The following is a 20,427-nucleotide window of genomic DNA, read 5'->3' on the forward strand; positions in this document are numbered from 1 at the left end:
CAATGATTCCTTGCAGACTTTATCGGCCTAGTGCTGATGCACGCCTGCCAATAACGCCCTAGACTGAGGGCATTGGTGCATTCTTTTTTCTATACAATAAAGTGATTTCTCTCTCTCTAACGTTTCATTGCCTGTTTTGTGCATATGGTAGTAACTAATGAAAAATTTAGTCCCTTGGATACCCTTAATCTCTTGTTTTTCCAAACACCCGTCATGTTGACCACCCTGCTCGCCAACAGGGCCGGCTTCTCCATCTCTTGCCGGCCAAGGCTAAGAAGTCTGAAGAAGAGGAGGGTCAGAGAACAGGTAAGCTTATGAGCAGAAGCTTGGCAGATATGACATTGATGAAGTTATGCATGCGTGTTTCTAACCCTCTGGGCCATTGGGCTGCACTCATTAGGCATTTAATTGATTTGTTGTGCTTATCAATCATTTAATAATATTTTTGCAGTTCACTTGTGTATCATAGTTTGCCTAAAAGCTATTTTTTTAAGCACATGAGGAGCGGCAGTAACCAATGCTTTTGCACAGATAACGAGTTAGGTTTGCCTGGTGCAACAAAAATGTAGGTGAAAGCTATGTTAATGTTATGAATGGTGTTGTAGAGTGTCAGCGGTAGCAAACGATGAAATAAGCATGACTGCAAACAGTGCCAGAGAACACAATGGAAGGAGTCTAAGATGATCACAAGGTGTCTCATGATTGCCTCGGTCTCCTTGCTTGTCCCTCGTGTTCTCTGGTGCCGTTTGCAGCCATGATAGACCAACTAGCCCAACAACACGTCTTGAACAGTTTCATAAATAAGCATGGAATACAGCATGCCATATGGCTAGTATTTGTCACATTATTTAACCACGGTTCCTTTTTTTTTCCTGTTTCTCTTTGTTGTGGTGTGCAGAGGCCAAGTCTTACAAAGATAAAAAAGAAGCGGAGCTCAAGAAGTCCAGTGGGAGGTATGTCTTTCAGGTAACTTCAGAATCACAGGCATGATTTACTCAAACTAAATCCTGCAGAAAACCCACTAGGTGGCACAACTGTGGTGTATGGAGAAATTTCATTTGATTTCATGTGAAAGTAATAATGGCAGAGGATGGTAAAGAAGAAAAAAAAGTACCGTGAGGTGCTTTTTTTATGAGGGGATGAGTACATGACCGTTGCAAGAGCTAAAAACAAAAGATAAAAACTTTTAAAAACTCGTGTGCATTCTAATTCGAAACAGTGGTTCGTGATTGCATCTCTTGAATGACTTGCTGTTCTGAAACCCCCGCATCCATTCAAGTGTAATAATATAATAATGCTGAACCGGCATGCGTGTAAAATATTCTAAAATGTCCTGGAAAATTTTCTTGCATGATGTATTCCTAGCTGTTTGAGATATTTATCGAAGCAGCAATTTTTTCCGTGTAGCACTCTGCCAGTTTCTGATGCACTCGCAGCTACCCGCGCACAAGTCCTAACAGGTGCAGCAGCTGACATTGTTCACTTAACTGACCGAAGTAAATCAGCATCGGATGCTTCAAGTTATGTTAGGTGAGGTCAAACAGTAAAAGTATGGAGTCTTCTAGACTTTTCTGTATTGCCCAGCTGTAGCCTTGAGATTTAAGATCCCATCATTCTCTTGGTTGAGTATTTATGGCAACACACAAAAGCAGCACTATGCGGCTGGGCCTAGTGAACCAGTAGCGCACCCAGGATCTCTGCCAGGAGGGGGGGTTAAATTTTTGGGGGGAGGGAGCAAGCACTTTGCATAATATGCAATTTCCCTGCTTTAGCCAGAGTAATCCAACAGCAAATAAAATGCCTAATAATTATAATAATGACACCAAGGATACTGACGATGTTTATTTCTTCGCCGTTTTACTCAAAGTATTTTAAGAGTGAATGAGTAAATACAAGACAGTGATAGAGTGTTTTTGTTAATCAGGAAAATTCAACCTCAAGCCACCTCCTGAATTGTAATGACAATGTGAACAGAGCGCTGTAGGTACACCTTGGTCTGGTCAGGCTGGACGCGTGGGGGTGGGTTAACTCGGCCTCAGGGGGGGGTTACAACACGACAGTGTAGTCGTTGTCTGAGTCCATAGGGTCATTGTTGGAGAAACAGGAACCGGACATCTCCATGTCGACGTGGTGAGCCTTACACTGTATCACCGGGGAACAGATTGCGAAGAGGCATGCTCGACGCAAGCGATGATGTGCCGGCTGTCATCGCTTCAAATGGCTTCTCGTCCAAGAAGCACAATTAAGCCTGCACTATGACAAAACTATCGCAGCAAGGCAAGAAGCTACGCTTGCTCAGTTCACTTCGTCTTCTTTTGGCTCATATATGTTCCGTATAAAGTCCAAGGATAAAGGACTTTATATATGTTCCGTATAAAGTCCAAGGGCGATAACGGCGTCGCTGTGTGCCGTATGCTGTATGTGCGAGTGAAAGCGTGCGAGGGGAGCCGACAACTGCATCTAAATCTCGCTCGCGCCAGAAAGAAAAGCAGGGAGGAAGCACGCCTTCTTCCGTTGTGCTCGGGGCACCGGCGAGGGAGCAAGGAGGGAAGGATAGCGGGCGGTGTTGTACTCTGGCACCAACTGCGTACTGAGCGACGGCACGCGGTCGCGCAGGCCGTATCTTGAAAGCGATCTGCGTTGGGGGCAGAGTCTAGGCAGTGTAGGTGTGTTGGCAGCTCGTAGGTTTGTGCGTGCTGTGTGTTCTCGGCGCTCAATTTGCATTGAAGCGATAGACAACAGCACGAAGGTCACTTCACTCGCTTCTGCAGCGGCACTTCCTCATGCCAGCGTTTGACAGCGCGTGTCCGCACTCATCGAGTGTGATGTGTTCATTCATGTTTGCCTGTGGGCACTGACACCATGCTTGTTAATATAGTTAATGAGCGAATGTTTACAAGTTTATACTGACGATAAAACTACTGTCCTTACTTTGTATAGCTGTCTACTAATTTGGTATCGCAATTGATGCTTCGGCTTTTGGGCGAAACTACGACTTTTTTTGACACATAAGAATTAAAATAATATTGTGTGCAGTTAAACACTACTCTTACTTCTCAATATTTCTTCTTTCTCGGCTGTTGCGTTTCCCAGCTCTCACATTTTTTTTTGTTACGGTCCCCTGAAAAACGTATCAGCGGGGTTCTACTGTAGTAAATCCTTTGTTTTCATGAAATAATTTGTTAGTCAGTGCTTGTCCTATCCCATACTCTGTTTATCTTTACATTGTTTTTATACAAACTATAATGAACATTAAGTTATTGCCGGATTTTTTATGTTGCTTATATGGAGGCTTGTTGCCCTTGCTTCTGTTTCAGGAGTCACAATTGGAACACCCTTTTCTTAGGAGCCAACGCCCTTGCGGATGTCATGGCTGAACGTTATGCCACCTCTAAGCAAGAATTGCTTGGCACGGTAAGAGTCGTGCGCAGTGCTAAGTATCATTCAGTTTTGAGGGCTATAAGTTTTGGAACTCTGCCTATGCTTTTCTGTGACACAAATTTATACATATCAGAATTGTAAAGGTTCCGGCTTGTTGTGGCTGTGGCTTGTTGTGTTGTGGCTTTATTGTCACTGTTCTGTTTTGCCACCAAGGAACATGGAAGAAAAAAAAAAACAATTTTAACTGTATGAGTAAATTGCCCTTCTACAATACCGAAAAAAAAAAACAGCAAAAAAAAACACACACACACACACAAACACTCTTACTGCCAGGGGAGGCATGGTAAGCCAGAAAGAGACGCAAAAATGATGAAAAATGACTGGTGACCTCCTAAAGGACAGTTGATACATTATCAGCAAGGGACTGTTGAGAAGCAGTTTACAGATGAAGTCTCTGATCAGTTTGAAGACCTATTCTTTTATATTCCTACATTTATGTCACTGCTGTTTTGTGATCATCCAGCAACGGTGTTTCCCGTTCTGCCAATCTGCAGGAAACGGGTGAGAGCGTGGCTGTGCGCATGGCCTTGGGTGAAACCCAAGTGGTGGCTGAGACGCGAGAGTTCCTTGAGAGCAATGGCGTTGTGCTGGACGCGTTCAGCCGGCCAGCCACGGAGCGCAGCAAGACAGTTATTCTAGTCAAGAACCTCCCAGCCAAGACGCCACCCAAAGACCTCCACAACGTCTTCGGAAAGTGAGTTTGCTTGTCATTTTTTTAGAGTGTTAAACTGTAACTTCTTTCGTTCTGGTTTTTGTTTCGGTTTCGCTGAAATCGGTTCAGTTTCGGTTCAACTCCGGAACGAAAGAATAATGGTTCGAACTGGTTTGAACCGTCGGGTTCATTTGCATAACCGAAGAATAATTACAGGAATACAGCACAAATTTATTTTGTACAAAAACTGTACGCCTCTTGTTTGTTCTTCAAGCTGCGCATAGTTTCAAAAGAATTGTGCAGATCCAACACCAATGCTGGAATCTATGTGAAGCAAAGCTTTAGTTGGAGAGAGAGGAGAAAATATTGCAGAAATGATGAGAGTTCTGGAGAACAGACATATGGGCAACTTGGTTAAGGTTCATCTTAACGCCCGTCCTGTCAGCTTTTTTCCTGTCCTTGTGTCTTTTGCGCTGTTCTCCAGCTTGCTACTCTGCTCACGGGGAAAGGGAAGAGGAGAAAAATAAGGGATTGAGGAGTAATGGTGAAGACAGGCAGTAGGATGCGATTATGTACATTGTCACGGTGCGTTGAAGCCTGGTACGTTCGCTTGAGCAGGCAGAATGAACACATGGACGCAAGGTGCAGCACACACTCAACATTCATTCAATAAGGAGTTTAAAGAGCAGTAACAATGTTAAAATCCAACACTCATTGTACACGGAATGCGTCCTCCCTAGCTATGTTTTACGATCGCACTACCACGTTAACCACCGTCTGTGGGGCGATTGTTTATACGCTAGTGTCGGGGCGCTTACAGTACCGGTTATGTCCGTCGCGAATGTCGTTGCCACCCAGTCTATGGTCCGTCGTCGCAATCCGGTCGTCGTCAGTCGTCGCTGGTGTCCGGCGTCACCGATGCCCTGGCTGACGCTGAGGAGCTGTCGCGCTCCGGCAGAGCGGGACTTGTGCCGGCTGGTGGTCCTGGTACGCACCGGCCCAGGTTAGATCCCTAGACGGGACGGTGACTTGCTGCAGCCAGCCTTCGCGCGTCCACGTTCAGCGGCGTGAACGCTGACGTGTCCTGAAGGGTAGGTCCGGGCCAGCGGTAGTTCCTGAGGCGGCAGTCAGCTGCTCGCCGAGCCTGGTACTCGGGCAAGACGTCGCTGGACCGCCTAGGTACTGGGGCAGGAACTAGAGTGGCGTTCTGCGGCAGTCTTCTGGAACACTGTGCCCCGGCCACCACGTCCTTCTATGCACGTTCCCCTTCTCCAAGATGACGTCTCCATGTGCCCGCTTCACTTCTTCCTTTTTTTAAATCTCCTCTTGTGTGCCTTTGATCGTATTATCACTTTCTATTCTTCTTTCTTTGTTTGCGCTTGTCACTCCTTACTTACATGCTCTTGCTCAAAGGGCCCGTTCACAGCCTTGAATCTAGGCCTGTGTCAAATAATCTAAGAGAGTCTTGATGGTACGCCTCATTGATTTGTCCACTCAATGGCCCCATTACATTTTTTCACTAAACGGCCTGTAGTTAATTGATGCTAAGGAAGAGATCAATGGGCCTGCCATTCAAAGCCATACTGGGAACAAGCAACAAGTATACGCGCTCAACTGTTTCAGGTGCTTTGCATGCATCACAGCCTGGCGAGTCCACACGTCTGCCCCCTGACACAATACGCCGGAAACACTACTAACAGGGCTGCTACTTACTTTTAAAATCATAGGAAGATGGTGTGTACTATTTACAAATGAGGTAGCATGGTGGGGCCACAAGTGCAGGCAATGCATGGATGAAAAGCTCCTGGAAGGGTGGACAAGCTAAACCGAAAGCCGTGTTTTTTTTCTTTCAGTTTTGCTCTGGAGTGAAAAAAATCGTAATGTTCCAGTTCAGTTGCAGTCTGAGCAAAGAGAGAGGTTTTTTTAAAATAATTTTCGGTTTTCGGTTAAGCTCCGGTTCGATACCCTGATCATGATTTTTTTTAAATCTTATAACGTCAAATTTTCTACCTTGGGTCTTACATTGCATGTTAAACCACATGCATCCTGTACCAAGCTGGCAAAATGTGAGTGCATTCAGCGCGGTAGGAAATTTGTATCCAGATTTTTTATGTTGCAGTTGAACTGCATTGCAGTCTAGCAACACTGATGAATGACAAAATCAAGTGCGTTATTATGCAGAACATAGAGTTAGCAACCTAACTATGGAGGAAAAGCTGAGCGAAAAAAGTGTCAACATGCAAAGGCATCGCCGTGTTGCTACGGCTCATTTTGTGAGGCTAGAGACATTCAAAATGTTATGCAAAACCAAGCATTAACGGGAAACATGTACGTATGACAACGTGAAAAGTTCATGCTATTTAGAAAAATTTTATGTAAAATTTACCGTCCCTCAGATTACGCCTGCCATACTGAGGGAGGCTCGGGATCGGGGTGACTGCGCCTGCACAGGATAGCAACATGGCGGGCACCCTTGCGGTTGCCAATTTCACTGCATAGGCGCCATGGGGAGCTTTTCCTCGAGAGTTGTTAACTTTATGCTGCAGGGCCAATGTGTACAGATATGTGTGGTTTCATTTTCATGTGTGTGTCTTGGCAGTCAGCAGGAAGTACTTTCTGCAGGCATTCTCTGGTTCTGGCTGATTTTCTTGCACGAGTGAATGAATTTTGGGCATAATGCCAAGACCATGCCCATGCTGCGCCATTAAGTACCAGAAAAGGGGAGATTCAAGAAACAAGGAGATTCCGGCATGCTGTGCATGAGTTTTTGGAATTTGAAAAAAAAAAAAAAGGATTCAGTGCAGGACGACACAGTGGTGGTCCCACACTATTTGACGTGCAAATTGGCAGTCGCTGTCAATGGGATGGGCTTAGAAGTAGTGGCTTCAAACGGAAGTTTTGGGTTACAATGTGCGTGATGAACTTAGTGTTTTTATTATTATATTATTATTATATTTTAACCCCTCTACTCTAAGTTATCAAGCTAAACTGAGAATAGTTAAATGACCATGGGTCATGTCCCTGCTAAGAAAGTATGCCTTCATTCAGGGAGTATTGTTTTTGTCATGTCTCTGAGGCTACCAGGTGGGATTCAAATGCTTGGTGGGATAGGAAGGTGGAAAGGCAGCAGCGAGGATTTCGGAGCAAGTAAGGCGAGACTGGAATTCAAGCACAATTGCTGATGTGAGCCAATGGCAGCAGGAGAGAAATGATAAAGGTGAACTGAGATATCATAAATGAGTAAATGAGGGGCAGCTCAAATGCACGTAGGCAAGAAGTGGGCAACTGGTTTGATGGAGTGATGTGGAATTGGTCTAGCTTCACTTGCTCGTGTTTTGATGGTAATCTGGGAAATATGAGAAAGTCTCAGAATTTATTTTCATTCATGCGCCATTATCGCATCAGTCCTGAATGTAATACTGTATAGTGTTGAACGAGGCATCTCTGACCTGCACCTTTCGAGACCTGCTTTCCCGAGATTCATTACACCATGCTTCTCCAGTAGTCAGCTGGTTTACCAACTTAGTCTACATTGTACTAGAAGAATGACTCTGGCAGGAACGCTGTATGTGGGCACATGCTCCATGCTGTGTTGTATGTAAGGCATGTTTGTTCTGAGCAGTGCATGCCTGGGGATCTTTGAGTCTCTCAGAAAGGGTGCATATAGCGTTTTGGCTCAAGGCTGTCACTCTGTGTGCAGGTTTGGTATCCTGACCAGAGTGGTCCTCCCACCTTGGGGAGTAACAGCTCTGATCGAGTTCCAGGATCCCACCGAAGCACGGGCTGCATTTCGGCGGCTCGCTTACTCCAAGGTGACTGACCTTCAGACTCGTTGCTTTCGAGTGCACCTTATTGCATCAGGATATATGGTAGCCTTTTAGTCCTGCTTGTGATTTGTTGCTGGGGTGTGCCCATACCTTTGTATTGGCTGTAGGCTCTGATGTGTCACCCTGTGAGAGTGTCTTTCTGGTTTGCACATATATGAGCTTAGCTTAAGTGCGACACTTAGTGCTACGATGATGTGTTATTTATGTTCTGGTTTCAGTTCAAGCATGTACCCCTGTACCTGGAATGGGCACCCACTGGTGTGTTTTCTACTGAGAAGAAGAGTGCAGACACATCAAAGGCCAAGGTGTGTGGACAAAGTGCATTAATGTTGAGAGCTGCATACCTATATGCTCTTAGGCCACAAGACTGCATGACCGTGGCCAGAATTTGTGCGAGTTAGCTTTACCTTAAAACTTTGTGCTCACAATACAGGAGCGAACAAGGCAAGGTGCATGCTCTTCTTCACTCCCTTGTGGTCTCTGTTCACGCTTTATAGGTTTCTAAGCACAAACCTACTATTCCAATAGTGTGGGCTGATACTTACAGTGCTCCCACTCCTGCGCCAAATGTGTCAAATTGCGCCCTACGAGATTTCTTGCGCCATCCTGATAAAAATAGACAATTTTGCGCCGAAGTGCGACAAAATTAACCCCTGCGCATTACGTGTGTGGCCGCAGTGGCCCGCAGACGTGCGTAGCGCGCATGACTGAAGCGGCTTCATAAATAGAACGGTGACCGCGATAATTTGGGCTCAATGGGGACTGCCGAAAAGTCCAAATTGGGAGTCATAAATATCCAAATTCACCAGAAAATAACTGAATATATTCCGCCAGTGGCTAAAAAAGCCATTATTCTCAGCTGGCCACTTTTGTGGATACGTTCACTTTCGCGGGATTTCGCGTCACTAGCGTCAGCTTCGGCATACTTGGTAGCGTGCCAGGAACGCTATCATCCTTCGACGTGTCCAGTGCTAGTCGCAAAAGTGAAAGCACCCCTGGACAGGGATCGTTCAAAAATAAAGCCGAAGTTTGTCAACACCGTGCTGCGCGCACGTACGCTTGCTTACGATCTCGTCAGTCCGTATCTGTACCACTGTTATGCTGTCGCCACAAAAAGACGAAAGTACAATTCATGCATGCACCAAATCTTCAACCTTTGGCAACAGGACCACGATTTTGTAGAGATGCCTTTTCCGCTGCCACTCCTTGTGCTTCGTCAGTGGTATAAGAGCGGCGCTCCACCTGCGTTATATGGTATCAGCCAGCAGATAACGTTGGATGATAAGGGTGGCATATAGAATCGAGCGGAATGCATCGCTGCAAAATCGCCACGCAGGAGTCGACCACGCTATCATAGCCGAATGACGGCGGTTTTCTCTTTTCTTTTTAAAAAAGTCACTGTCTTCATCGGCGGAGATATTGAGGGTGTAGTCGGCGCCGCTTAAACAACTGAAGTCGCCGTGATCATGTCGCGAGTTAACACGTCAATGAATAAACGCAGGGCGCGCGGAGCTAACCTGAATGCACTCCCGAATGGCTTGCCGGAATTCGCTTTCCCAATGGTTTGGGCGCGGTCGGTGCTGGATTAACTAGGCTTCATAAGTTTCGGTTTCCAGGAAGTGTCGGCAACATGGCCGACCACCATGCTGTGGCGATGCCAGCGACGTATCAACGCCAAAATATTGCTATTTCCGCTCAACTCGGTGGTCAAGTTAGAACGGAGTCGTGCAGATGGAGTCTGAATTATATAGAATGGCGTACCTTAAGGTGTCTGAAATCTCAGTCGTACTTGTACTTCAAATTTATGAGCCAGTGCTGGCATCGGACTACCTCAAGGTAGTCCGAATAATCGAGCTTGTTTGAATTTCTGGTGTCGAAATAATCGGTCGACGCCAGTTGTGAATCGGCCAGTTGCTGAACAGAAGCTTCAGCATTACGAGGAAAAATAGACCGTTGAAAAGTACCTGGGTGTCGTCTGAAGCAATGACTGAGCATTATGAGGGGCTCATCAAATCTTGCCTCGCTCAGAAAAGCATTGATGACATTGAGTCTGGCCAGGTGTTTCTGACTGATGCTAGAGCCTTGCTGAAAACATATCAAAGTGTCAGCTGTCAATGAAAAAATCATACAATGTAAAAGGCAACATCTGAGCAGCTTCACTCAACTTGAAATAAACTAATTACAGCACACTGTGTGAACAGATTTGTTGCCTTCATTTAAATTAAAGGGAAACTCATGTATTTAGAGGCAGAGCAACATTGTTTTACAGCAAGGAAATACTTTCTGGAATAATGCTTGTCAATTTTAAGTGTTTGAAATAGCTTAGGACGTGTCCAGCAGCTGGCATTTATTAGCTCCAAAGTTCTCCAAAATCTGAATCTGGTTGCTCCAAACTGCTCCAAAATTAAGATTTTGCTGCTCCAAAAATTGCTCCAAATCTCAGGTCGTCAGTGCATAGCCTCCTTGATAAACTGTGTGCCTGTCAAACGGCGCTCAAGCGGCCGTCGCTTTTCCCTCTCCCTATTGGTCGTTTTCACCAAGAGATGGCGCCACCAACGTAGACTAGCTCCTGACTCCTGCCGCATGCCCGCGTCTCCGTCTCTACGTTACCTCCGCTGGGATCACAAGTCAGGTGCATTGCTTTTGTCGGTTTTTGTCGTGCAGCATGGTCCACATATTTTAAACCTTCTTGGTGCTGTGATCTTCGACCTGAGCTTAACGCTGAGCGACCGTGATTGCACGATGCTCTTGACATGCAATCACGTGAAAAAAAAAAATGCGAACAATGCAAAAAAAAAAAGATTCGAAGAGGTCACGCAGGTTCCCAGACATTGTACTGTGTACGGGTGGATATGCTTAACTTTGAGCAAAGCATATAGTGACAAAGCATATAGTGACAGAAAAGCACTCGGGATTTTGTATGTCCGAACTATATGCATCTCGGGTTTTTCTATGTCTGAGCTGCATGCATCGTTCAACAAAGCGTCTGAAATAAAATATTTGCTCGCATCTTGCTTATTCAAGGCATGCAGCGCTTTTTCTTGGTCCTTAAATATTTGTTTCTATTTTTCCTGGTTGCCAAGGCACACGGACATGGTAGAAGGTGCAAAGCTTTCTGGGTATGAATATTCACGTCGGCCAAAGCGCTCATCTGATGCAAAAGAACGCGGGGAAAACTTATCCTGAAATTCGTAAAATAGTACTATGCTACTTACGTACGCCGAGGCCCGAAGGAAGGCGCAATCTCAATCTTTATTTCGCATTCATTCATTTAGAAAAATGAACGCTGGGACAAGAACTAAAAGCTGCTTGCTTGACAAGGTTCTTGCCGCTATTCATGACAACGGGGACATAATAAAATAAAGTTTGTACACTTTAGTATGTGCAGTGTACAATGAATGACAGAGTATAGGTGAAAATGTGTAAGGTGATATGTATAATCAGTGTTGCAAAGCGGTGTATTTAGTCAGCACAAATGGCATGTATGGATATACAGTATATAAGAGACATACATCATTATTTTCATTTGCTGAAGGTAAAAAGTTTATCGTATTACATTCCATTGACATACGGAAACACAGACAGAAAATAAAGGTGTCTATAAATGTCTTGCAGGTAACATCCTATGTGTGAAAATGTTACACATAGTTAAAAAAAGTAAAAGAAATTTTTGTTGAGATAGAGATTTCTAATTTCATACAAGTACTAGTATTCTAGCTTGTATGTTATTGAAATGCAAAAACACTTAAAAGGAAGTAAGTAGTGACTTCCCATAGCCAAACATATTTTATGAAGATAATTACTCAGTTTGAATTAGGAAGTCTAGTATTGTTTCCCTAGTAATGTCAGTTATCTCAACACCGTTTTCACGTAGTTTATTTAATGACGCTGAGATGCGATTGGGATGGGACGCTCACTATAAAATGAAGGAAGAAGAAAAATAGAAGAAGGACGGCTCGCTATAGAGCAGCTTCACTAGCAGTTTTTGACAAGATATAGCTGCAAGAATGCTTGCCGACTTCCGTATTTTCTGCACTTTACTACGGTAACTAATGGCGTATTAACCGCAATGACCAACTCGCATTTTTTTGGGTTTTTTTTTTCTACCTGCGAAGTGCAGTCCGCTTTGACGCTACAGTTGCTGCAAGCGTGCTCGCACTTTCACAGACTGCATTTGAGACACTACTATAGTGCTCTACAGCGTTATAGACAAGGCTATGGTCACCCAGTGGATCGTTGTTCCACCATCGCAGCAAGTTAAAGCAGCCGGCATCCTGCCGCCGCGCAGACGGGATCGAGTCGTGGCGGCACGCTATGTCAGTGGCGCCCTCAGTGAAATGAGCGGCGACAATTGGCAACTCTGCCGATGGCGCCTCCCTATTGTTGTCTCGGCGTCTTGACAGGCACAGAGTTTATGGAGGAGGCTATGGTCAGAAGGCACCACTGTACTTATGTTTTGTTCCTGTGGGCTTGCCACTGTGGCAATTGTGAAGCCCTTTTATATAAATAGCAGGAGTGAAGGCTACATGAGTTTGATTCCCCCCAGGACTAATATCATGTTTCCTTCACCATTTAATCATGTGACTGGTGTTGGCTGTGTTCAGTTAAGAACGTCGGTGCATGTCCGCCAACCCTTTTTAATTTTGCCGAAAAAAAAAATATTTTGCTGGACCGAGTCTCCAGGACTACAAAACCATTGTTAATGTAGCGGAAAAAAAAAATGGTGGATTCACCAACAAAAATTTCAAAAGATTCCACTGATCTGGAACCGTTTTTTGTGAATTGCGCAAAAATGGGATTTCGATGTGATCCTAGAAAAAGAATATTGTAGGTGTGGGTCTGAAAAACTTTCCTGGCATAATATGAACATTGTGCGTTGACAAAATGTTGTTAGCTTAAAGTGTTGGTGCTGTCATTTTAAGAAGAAAAATGGAAAATATGGCACATTGTTGAATAATGCTCAAAGCTAAAATTTTTTTCCTTCATGTGTATACCAGTCAGAATTTAGAAATTTTCCCAGAATGTTGCCACACATTAGATAAACAAGTGTGCTAAATACAATTGCCGAGATTGACGTCAAATTAAAAGTAGTCAGCAGACTTGCACCAACATTCTTAACTGAACAGAGCCTGTTTGCTTTACTCTTTTTGGACTTCAGTTGACATTATAATACTTGTTTGTCTTATTTTGTACATACATGTCCGCCCCCCCCCCCCCAACTTATGTAATGCCTTTGCAGCCTTTAAGTGTATAATATATAAATGATGATGAGGTTATCAACGGAACCAGTCGACACATGGCACTGTAAGAGCATGTCAGACTGCAGGATATTTTTCTCACATGGAAGAAGAGGAGCTAGTGCGGTGTAAGAGGGTGTAGACGGTTGTGTCCTTTTGGTCGTAACGTGCTTCCCAGCTCCTGCAAGCACGTTGTGGGGTGCAAGTTGCGGTGCACATTGCTCATAGTGTGGCTCAAGTTGACTGGTCGTAACGTTGGTCCAGGTGGATGGGAAGGCAGAAGCTGCAGAGCAGAAGCATGCTCAGCAACCTGAGGAGGAAGCGGAAGCAGAGGAGGAAGAAACGCCACCGGAGCCAGACACAACCCTGTTTGTCAAGAACCTCAACTTCTCCACCACCGAGCAGACTGTCCGAGAGGCAAGTGTCCTTGCTCACTTAAGCTACGTTTTCTTCTGGTCATTGCTCATCCCGATTGATTTCTAGACTAGTGGGCGCACATAAATTGGAATTCATAAGTCGATTTATGCTTTAGAAGTTTATAAATTCAAGCTTTTATTATTGAGCCCTGCAACCAGCAAGATAAACATCTGGTAAGATAAGGCTTGCAAATATTTTCTTTATTCTTCTTCTTTGGCTTTATGTGTCTAGTATGAACGCCAAACCAGACTTCAAATCATTGAAAAACAAAATTGCTAAAATAAGGATAGTGCAGAGCACCAAGAATTGGTATTTACCTGCCACTTTTAGGTGGAGAAATTTGTAAAATTAATGTATTTGGCACATTCAGTAGCATGTAAACACATCAATCGAAACCCATGATAAGAAAATCCCAAAGCAACGAAATTGTCGCGACAATGAAATAGTTTTGTTTTTTCAGTGAACGCCCATATGATTCAATGCATTTTGTACCTCTCGACAACGAAATGTCGCTGAATTGCAATACTGCATCAACGAAATTTGCCAGAATGTTACCCCGTGTATTATCTACTCGCGCAAGACTAGCAGACTCAAAAAGTGCTTGCACTTCAATTGCGTAAAATACCGCCACATTACGTTTACATGGGCATGGACATTTTCATTTACAAGAACAGCCAAGCGCTGGAAGAGATCGCGTGCGCCGAAAACACATCATGGCCGCCATCTTGTTTGTTAATCGCCAGTTTCAAATGGCTCGGTCGCATGTCTCCAACGACATGTGGCAACGGCTTTTGCGTACCTAGTGCAGTGAATAATCTGCGGCTCGGTGAGAAAAGTGCAGCGCAGACAAAGAAATCCGCGTCCCATCGACGTCTACTTGTTTATGGCACTTGAGATGGCAGCCTGAGCATGGGCTGCCACGCATCCGGCCTGGATTGTGCGATCGTCCAAGAATATGCGTCCCTTGCTTCAAGAACGCTAGTTTTGGTGCCACACAACAGGCATCATGTGCAGATTCGGTGTCTCCGGATGTAGATTTGTGCAAAGGGAGCATATTCTCAGTTGATTGTTTTCGAGGATACGAGGTATGATCACTTTCATGCTCGACACCATAGGTGTCGGCTTCTAGGGATGGCAGCGTGCACTGGAGGAACGCTGTTGCTCCTCCATCCGGTGCCGAGTTAACAAGTTCTCATGGAAGTGATCGTATCTCCGAAAGTGTGATCACCCAAGAATACCGCTGCATAGCAGTGCCACCTTCGCTGATAGAGGCATGGGGCGCACTTTGTCCTGTCGGCAATGCGGTTGGTTCTATAGCCTCGAGCAAGGCTTGCAATTGCATTGCAATTTCATTGCAGGCTAATGAAATTATGAGAGGAAAGTTTCATTTTGGGACGTGTTTCCTATCTGTGCTGTCTCATTTCGCAACAACAAAATTATTGCAAACGTGAATTTTTTTACTTTCACTGCTGATTTCGTCTGCACGCAGCCTTTCACCTGACATGATTTCTTCCGTCTTGGATAATTGAAGTCTTTCCACTGAGATTGCTGCTGCTTTGATTCAGGGTCATAGTTGTACAGCCATTTTATTGCCAGTAATTATCTTAGAAATAAAGTGCTCATCATTCTGTAAAAGTTCTTTCAGTTCCATGCACACACTTGATGCTCTTTTTGTTCAGTAGTGAGGAGGATTGGAGGAGGAATTTTTCTGCGATGTAGCACATTCCTAATTATTTGTCAGAATTTGGTGGCGGGTTTCACATGACAACTGAAAGGCTTCAGAAAGCTTGTGGATGATCGTGTGGTAGCCTTCATAAATATTTTCATGAACTTCGACCACATTTGTGTCAGTTATAGTACCAGTTCTAGGTCATCAAGGGCAGTCGTGATCACCTTCCTTGGATATTCTGTCTTTCTTGAATTCGTTCGAGCACTCTTTAACTTTTGCTGTGGCCCATGGCTTATCTCCAAATGCTTAATTTAGCATTTCGTGGGTCCTTGCCATCTTTCTCGGTGGTAAACAAAGATTCACCCAAGTTTTAATTTTTTCCCAGCACCCTCATCGAGACCAATACAAAATGCCATCAACATACCATTATACGAAAGTCCTTGTTGTGAGTAGATACTGTTACCACCACAAAATGAACATCCAGATTAGCTCATTACTCGTTACTGATACTAGAGGAGCCACCCAGCAGTGGAGCAGTGTATCACTCTCTGTGAAAGCTGTACAATATGTTCCCAAAAACGTTTGGATCGGCCCTCATAAATCTGCTGGAGCAATAGAACTTCAAGAGGCATCTTAGGTGCAGCAGCATTTTTCAGGTTACTGCCCATTGCTGTGCTTGCAACGTGTTTCTTTTCTCTTAATGCAGCATTTCGAGCAGTGTGGCCCTGTTCACGAAGTCACCATTGCAAAGAAGAAGGACACCAAAAATCCAGGTAAGGAACTTGCGAATTTCCTAGTCCGCAAGTTTGTGTGTGCTGCACCTGCATTAATTTTAAGATTTCTTAGGTAAGAAGTAAGTGGGCTTATAAAAAAAGGTAAGGGTGTGTGAATGCCGAATAGTATATTTTGAATCAAATATCGAATAGAATCAAGAAAAAGAAAACCGAATATTGAATCCGTTATCGAATCGAACATTGAATATCTAAAAAATTTACGTAAACTTTTATGCTTACAACTTTTGTGCAAAAATCACAGTGCTGCACATGGTGAGGATGCTGCTCACATTACATAACAAGAATCTTGCTAGCTATCAGTAACTTAGTTAGGAATCGAGATGTATAGTATGGTCTACTGTTATAACGACAACACCAAATTACTATGTCAGCACTGTTAACTTGGTTTGTATACAAAGGTCTGGAAATTATTTTTTATCAGTGGAATGTCTGCCGAATAGAATCACATGCTTTATGTATTTCTCTCTGAAGTTGAAGAAATAGCAAAGTTGTCCTAAATACCAATGGGGTTTTAAGTTTAATAGTGGGCCATCAAATTATTCGGGCGTTCACTATTCGATTCGAAATCAAGTATTTGCATGCTCCGGCCTTTTAGTGCTTCCAAGAGGAATTGCATTTGATACTTTTATTTTATTCATTTTTTTTTTGTTACCATGAAATGTTTCATTATAGTGGTGTCTAACTGTAATGAGAAAATGTGCAAGGCTTTTTACAAGACTTCAGAGTATTTCAAATGCAATAAGCATTCATAGGAAATTGAAATTGTATGTCAGTGTTGTTTTAGTCATGACTCTGAATGAGACGTGGCCTTCACATTACCATACATGTCCTTTGCTTGCTGTAAAATGAAGAACCCTGTTCTATAATGCCTTAATATGGACATGTCATTCTTCATGCTGTTTCCAGAAGCCGTGTCGCTCCTAGTGGAATGAACATTAGTAATGTACACGACAGTCTCCACAACTTGGGCCTTTGTGTACACATTATCGAAGTGTTCTCGGGTGTCTTGCGATGATGAGCCAAGCTAATGGGGTCTTGCAGATGCTGCCATGTGTGAGATATTTCGACGACGTATACCCAGAGCCATTTTTTAAGTGTGGCCCTCAGGCAAGCTGTGTGTGTCCCTACTCTCTCTTGCAGGCCAGCTTCTGTCCATGGGCTACGGCTTTGTGCAGTTCAAGCAGCGGCAGGCAGCAAAGCAGGCCCTCAAGCAGCTGCAACACTCCAAGCTGGACGGACATGCTCTCGAGCTCAAGATGTCCACGAGGGCCACCACCAAAGAGTGAGTGCCTGCGATGTTCACGCTCGGGCCTTGCCTGAATACCAACACCATTCATGGTCAATCTGCTCAATGCTGTCACAAGGCAGAGCAGTGTGCAGGCAGAATCAAACCATTAGCCAAAAAGAAGAATGAGAGAAATGGGAACCATTTTTGGGGTGAACATGCCTTGTCCCTTCAAGGCAAAGCTGTAATTAGGTGACAATAGCAGGGTGCATGACCAATGATATTCAAATTGAACTTCAGCTCTCATGTCCTTCCACTCTGCATACCTCTGTACTACCACGTGCACCATTCATCATATAGTCAACTCGTTTCGTCTGTCCAGGTTGATGGCTGATGGGACAGACGAAACAGGTTGAATTACAGTATAGACCACGTATAACGTAACCGCTTATAGTGCAGGACCGGATATAGTGCGGTCTTTTCAGACTCCCGTTAATTTTCCCGTAGCACTCCATGTATACACGTATCGCTTATAGTGCAGTTTCGGGAAACGAAATACTGGTTACAGTGCGGCGGCTACCTGGGAGTACGGAAGTCAGCGGAGACGGCTAACGCTCCCCTCAAACGGGCGCCCCAAGGAGTGCTCGAGGAAGAAAGAGAGACGAAGTGGAGGAGAAGGGCACGTGGTGCGAACGAACAGCCAGTGAGGCTGAAACCAGAATCTTGAGTGCGAGTCATGAAATATCACGGCGCGCATAGCGAGCGAGGGCCACGAAACTGCCAACGCCAGCCAACGCTCGCTTCACGATAACAGCAGTAAAAGAAACTTCAGGGAGTGGGCGGCGCCGGCACGGCACGGGGAAGGGCGCATGCAGAGACCGTGGAATGTGAGGGAGGAGGGCGGCAGGGAAGCGGATTTCGCCTCGGCAACTCCGCCACTTCGGTGGCTCCCCTCGCACTCCCTCGTAGCTCCCTCACTTTTGACCGTCACCGTGCGTGCCCGCCGCCGTGCAGGCGCCGGCGCTCCAGCCGGCCTGGCGCCAGCTCCCCGAAGTTTCGTTTTCTATCGTTATTGGGAAGCGGGCGTTTGCCGGCGTGGGCAGTTTCGTTGGTTGACCTGGGACAGGGCCGCTGCTTACCTCTGCACCGTAGCCACAGCGTGCGAGGTCAACACGTGACTAGAAAGTAGAGGAAGCATAAAGGAGAAAGAAGGGTTCACTGCCGTTTTCTACACGTGGCTACGGTAGCGTGGCTGAGACGTCGGCACGTACACGCATGTTCCGGCGCAACGCAGAATCGGCAACCTTGTCATTTGAGAGCAGGTGAAATTTCCTCCACGTTTTTTTTTTCTTTCTTTTTTTGTTTTGTTCGCACGAGACATTGAGGGGTCTTTCCTAAGCTTTTACTCTAAGGCGGTGCCGGAGCAATGCCGGTCGGAGGCGCCACGGCGTGAATTATTTCGAATTAATGAGATTTGACTGTAAATTGAATGCAAACGTTCTAGCTGCATTCCTTGACTGTCGCATACGCATGGCGGCTCGGTGCACATGTTTCGCATATGTGCGGGCCTTGAAAATTGTTGCTTTGGTTATAGTGGGGTACCGCTTATACTAAGGATACTCGCGACTCCGGCGACTTACGCTATAAGCGGTCTACACTGTAGACCACTTATAACGTAACCGCTTATAGTGCAGGACCGGATATAGTGCGGTCTTTTCAGACTCCCGTTAATTTTCCCATAGCACTCCATGTATACACGTGCCGCTTATAGTGCAGTTTCGGGAAACGAAATACCGGTTACAGTGCGGCCGCTGCCTGGGAATACGGAAGTCAGCGGAGACGGCTAACGCTCCCCTCAATCGGGCACCCCAAGGAGTGCTCGAGGAAGAAAGAGAGACGAAGTGGAGGAGAAGGGCATGTGGTGCGAACGAACAGCCAGTGAGGCTGAAAGCATAATCTTGAGTGTGAGTCATGAAATATCACAGCGCGCATAGCGAGCATGCGCCACAAAACTGCCATCGCCGGCCAACGCTCGCTTCACGATAACGGCAGTAAGCGAAACTTCAGGGAGCGGGCGGCGCCGGCACATCACGGCAAAGGGGGCACGTGGAGACCGTGGATTGTGAGGGAGGAGGGGGATGCGGATTTCGCCTCGGCAACTCTGCCGCTTCGGTGGCTGCCCTCGCCCTCCCTCGTAGCTCCCTCACTTTCGACTGCCACCACGCGCGCCCGCCGGCGTGCAGGCGCCGCCGCTCCAGCCGGCCCGGCGCCAGCTCCCCGAAGTTCCGTTTTCAGCCGTTATCGGGAAGTGGGCATTTGCCGGCGTGGGCAGTTTCGTTGGCCGGCCTGGGACCGTGCCGCTGCTTCCCTCTGCGCCGTAGCCGCAGCGTGCAAGGTCAACACGTGACTAGAAAGTAGAGGAAGCATAAAGGAGAAAGAAGGGTTCACTGCCGTTTTCTACACGTGGCTACGGTAGCGTGGCTGAGACGGCACGTACACGCATGTTCCGGGGCAACGCAGAATCGGTGACCTAGCCATTTAACGGCACGAATTTCGGCGGCACGAGAATTCCGTTCGCTGCAGACGTCGGATTCCCCAAGTGTGAACGTGCCCTAAGAGAGGGTGAAATTTCCGCCGCATTTTTTTTTTTTTATTTCTTTTTTTGTTTCGTTCACGCGCAACATTGAGGGGTCTTTCCTAAGCTTTTACTGGTGCTGGAGCAATGCCGGTCGGAGGCGCCGCCGCGTGATTTGGTGCGAATTAACGGGATAATTGAATGCAAACGTAGCTGCATTCCTCGACTGTCGCATACGCGTGGCGGCTCGGTGCACATGTTTTGCATATGTGCGGGCCTTGAAAATTGTTGCTTTGGTTATAGTGCGGTACCGCTTACAGTGCGGATATTCGCGACTCCGGCGCCTTACGTTATAAGCGGTCTACACTGTATACAAGTGGCAGAGAAAACACCAAAGCAGACCACTGGTTTATTTGACAGTACAGTGAAATCCCGATAATTCGAAATCTCCTAATTCAAAGATTAACAGCATTGTACACACTTACACAGAGACATGTTCAGCAACAAAACTTCTACAGAGACTCAAGCACTTAAATTTCTGTAATGATAAAATAATTTTTGTGTAAAATTTTCAGTCTCTTTGTATTTAA

General features: G+C 45.5%; 1 protein-coding gene across 2 annotated transcripts in view; it reads left to right on the forward strand.

Moving 5' to 3' along the window:
• LOC119445560 (probable RNA-binding protein 19) overlaps positions 1–20,427 on the forward strand; it is a 183,450-nt gene that overhangs the window by 45,686 nt on the left and 117,337 nt on the right. For both annotated transcript variants that reach the window (XR_007465952.1, XM_037709827.2), the window contains exons 15-23: positions 240–306; positions 899–953; positions 3,318–3,414; positions 3,936–4,135; positions 7,794–7,905; positions 8,139–8,225; positions 13,422–13,574; positions 15,950–16,016; positions 17,178–17,319. Coding sequence is in view for 1 of the 2 variants with exons in the window: in XM_037709827.2 (XP_037565755.1) it covers positions 240–306; positions 899–953; positions 3,318–3,414; positions 3,936–4,135; positions 7,794–7,905; positions 8,139–8,225; positions 13,422–13,574; positions 15,950–16,016; positions 17,178–17,319 (980 nt within the window). In the remaining variant the exon portion in view is untranslated. The remainder of the gene's footprint in view (positions 1–239; positions 307–898; positions 954–3,317; positions 3,415–3,935; positions 4,136–7,793; positions 7,906–8,138; positions 8,226–13,421; positions 13,575–15,949; positions 16,017–17,177; positions 17,320–20,427) is intronic.

This window comes from Dermacentor silvarum, chromosome 3 (genome assembly GCF_013339745.2).
Source record: "Dermacentor silvarum isolate Dsil-2018 chromosome 3, BIME_Dsil_1.4, whole genome shotgun sequence".
Lineage (NCBI taxonomy): Eukaryota > Metazoa > Arthropoda > Arachnida > Ixodida > Ixodidae > Dermacentor > Dermacentor silvarum.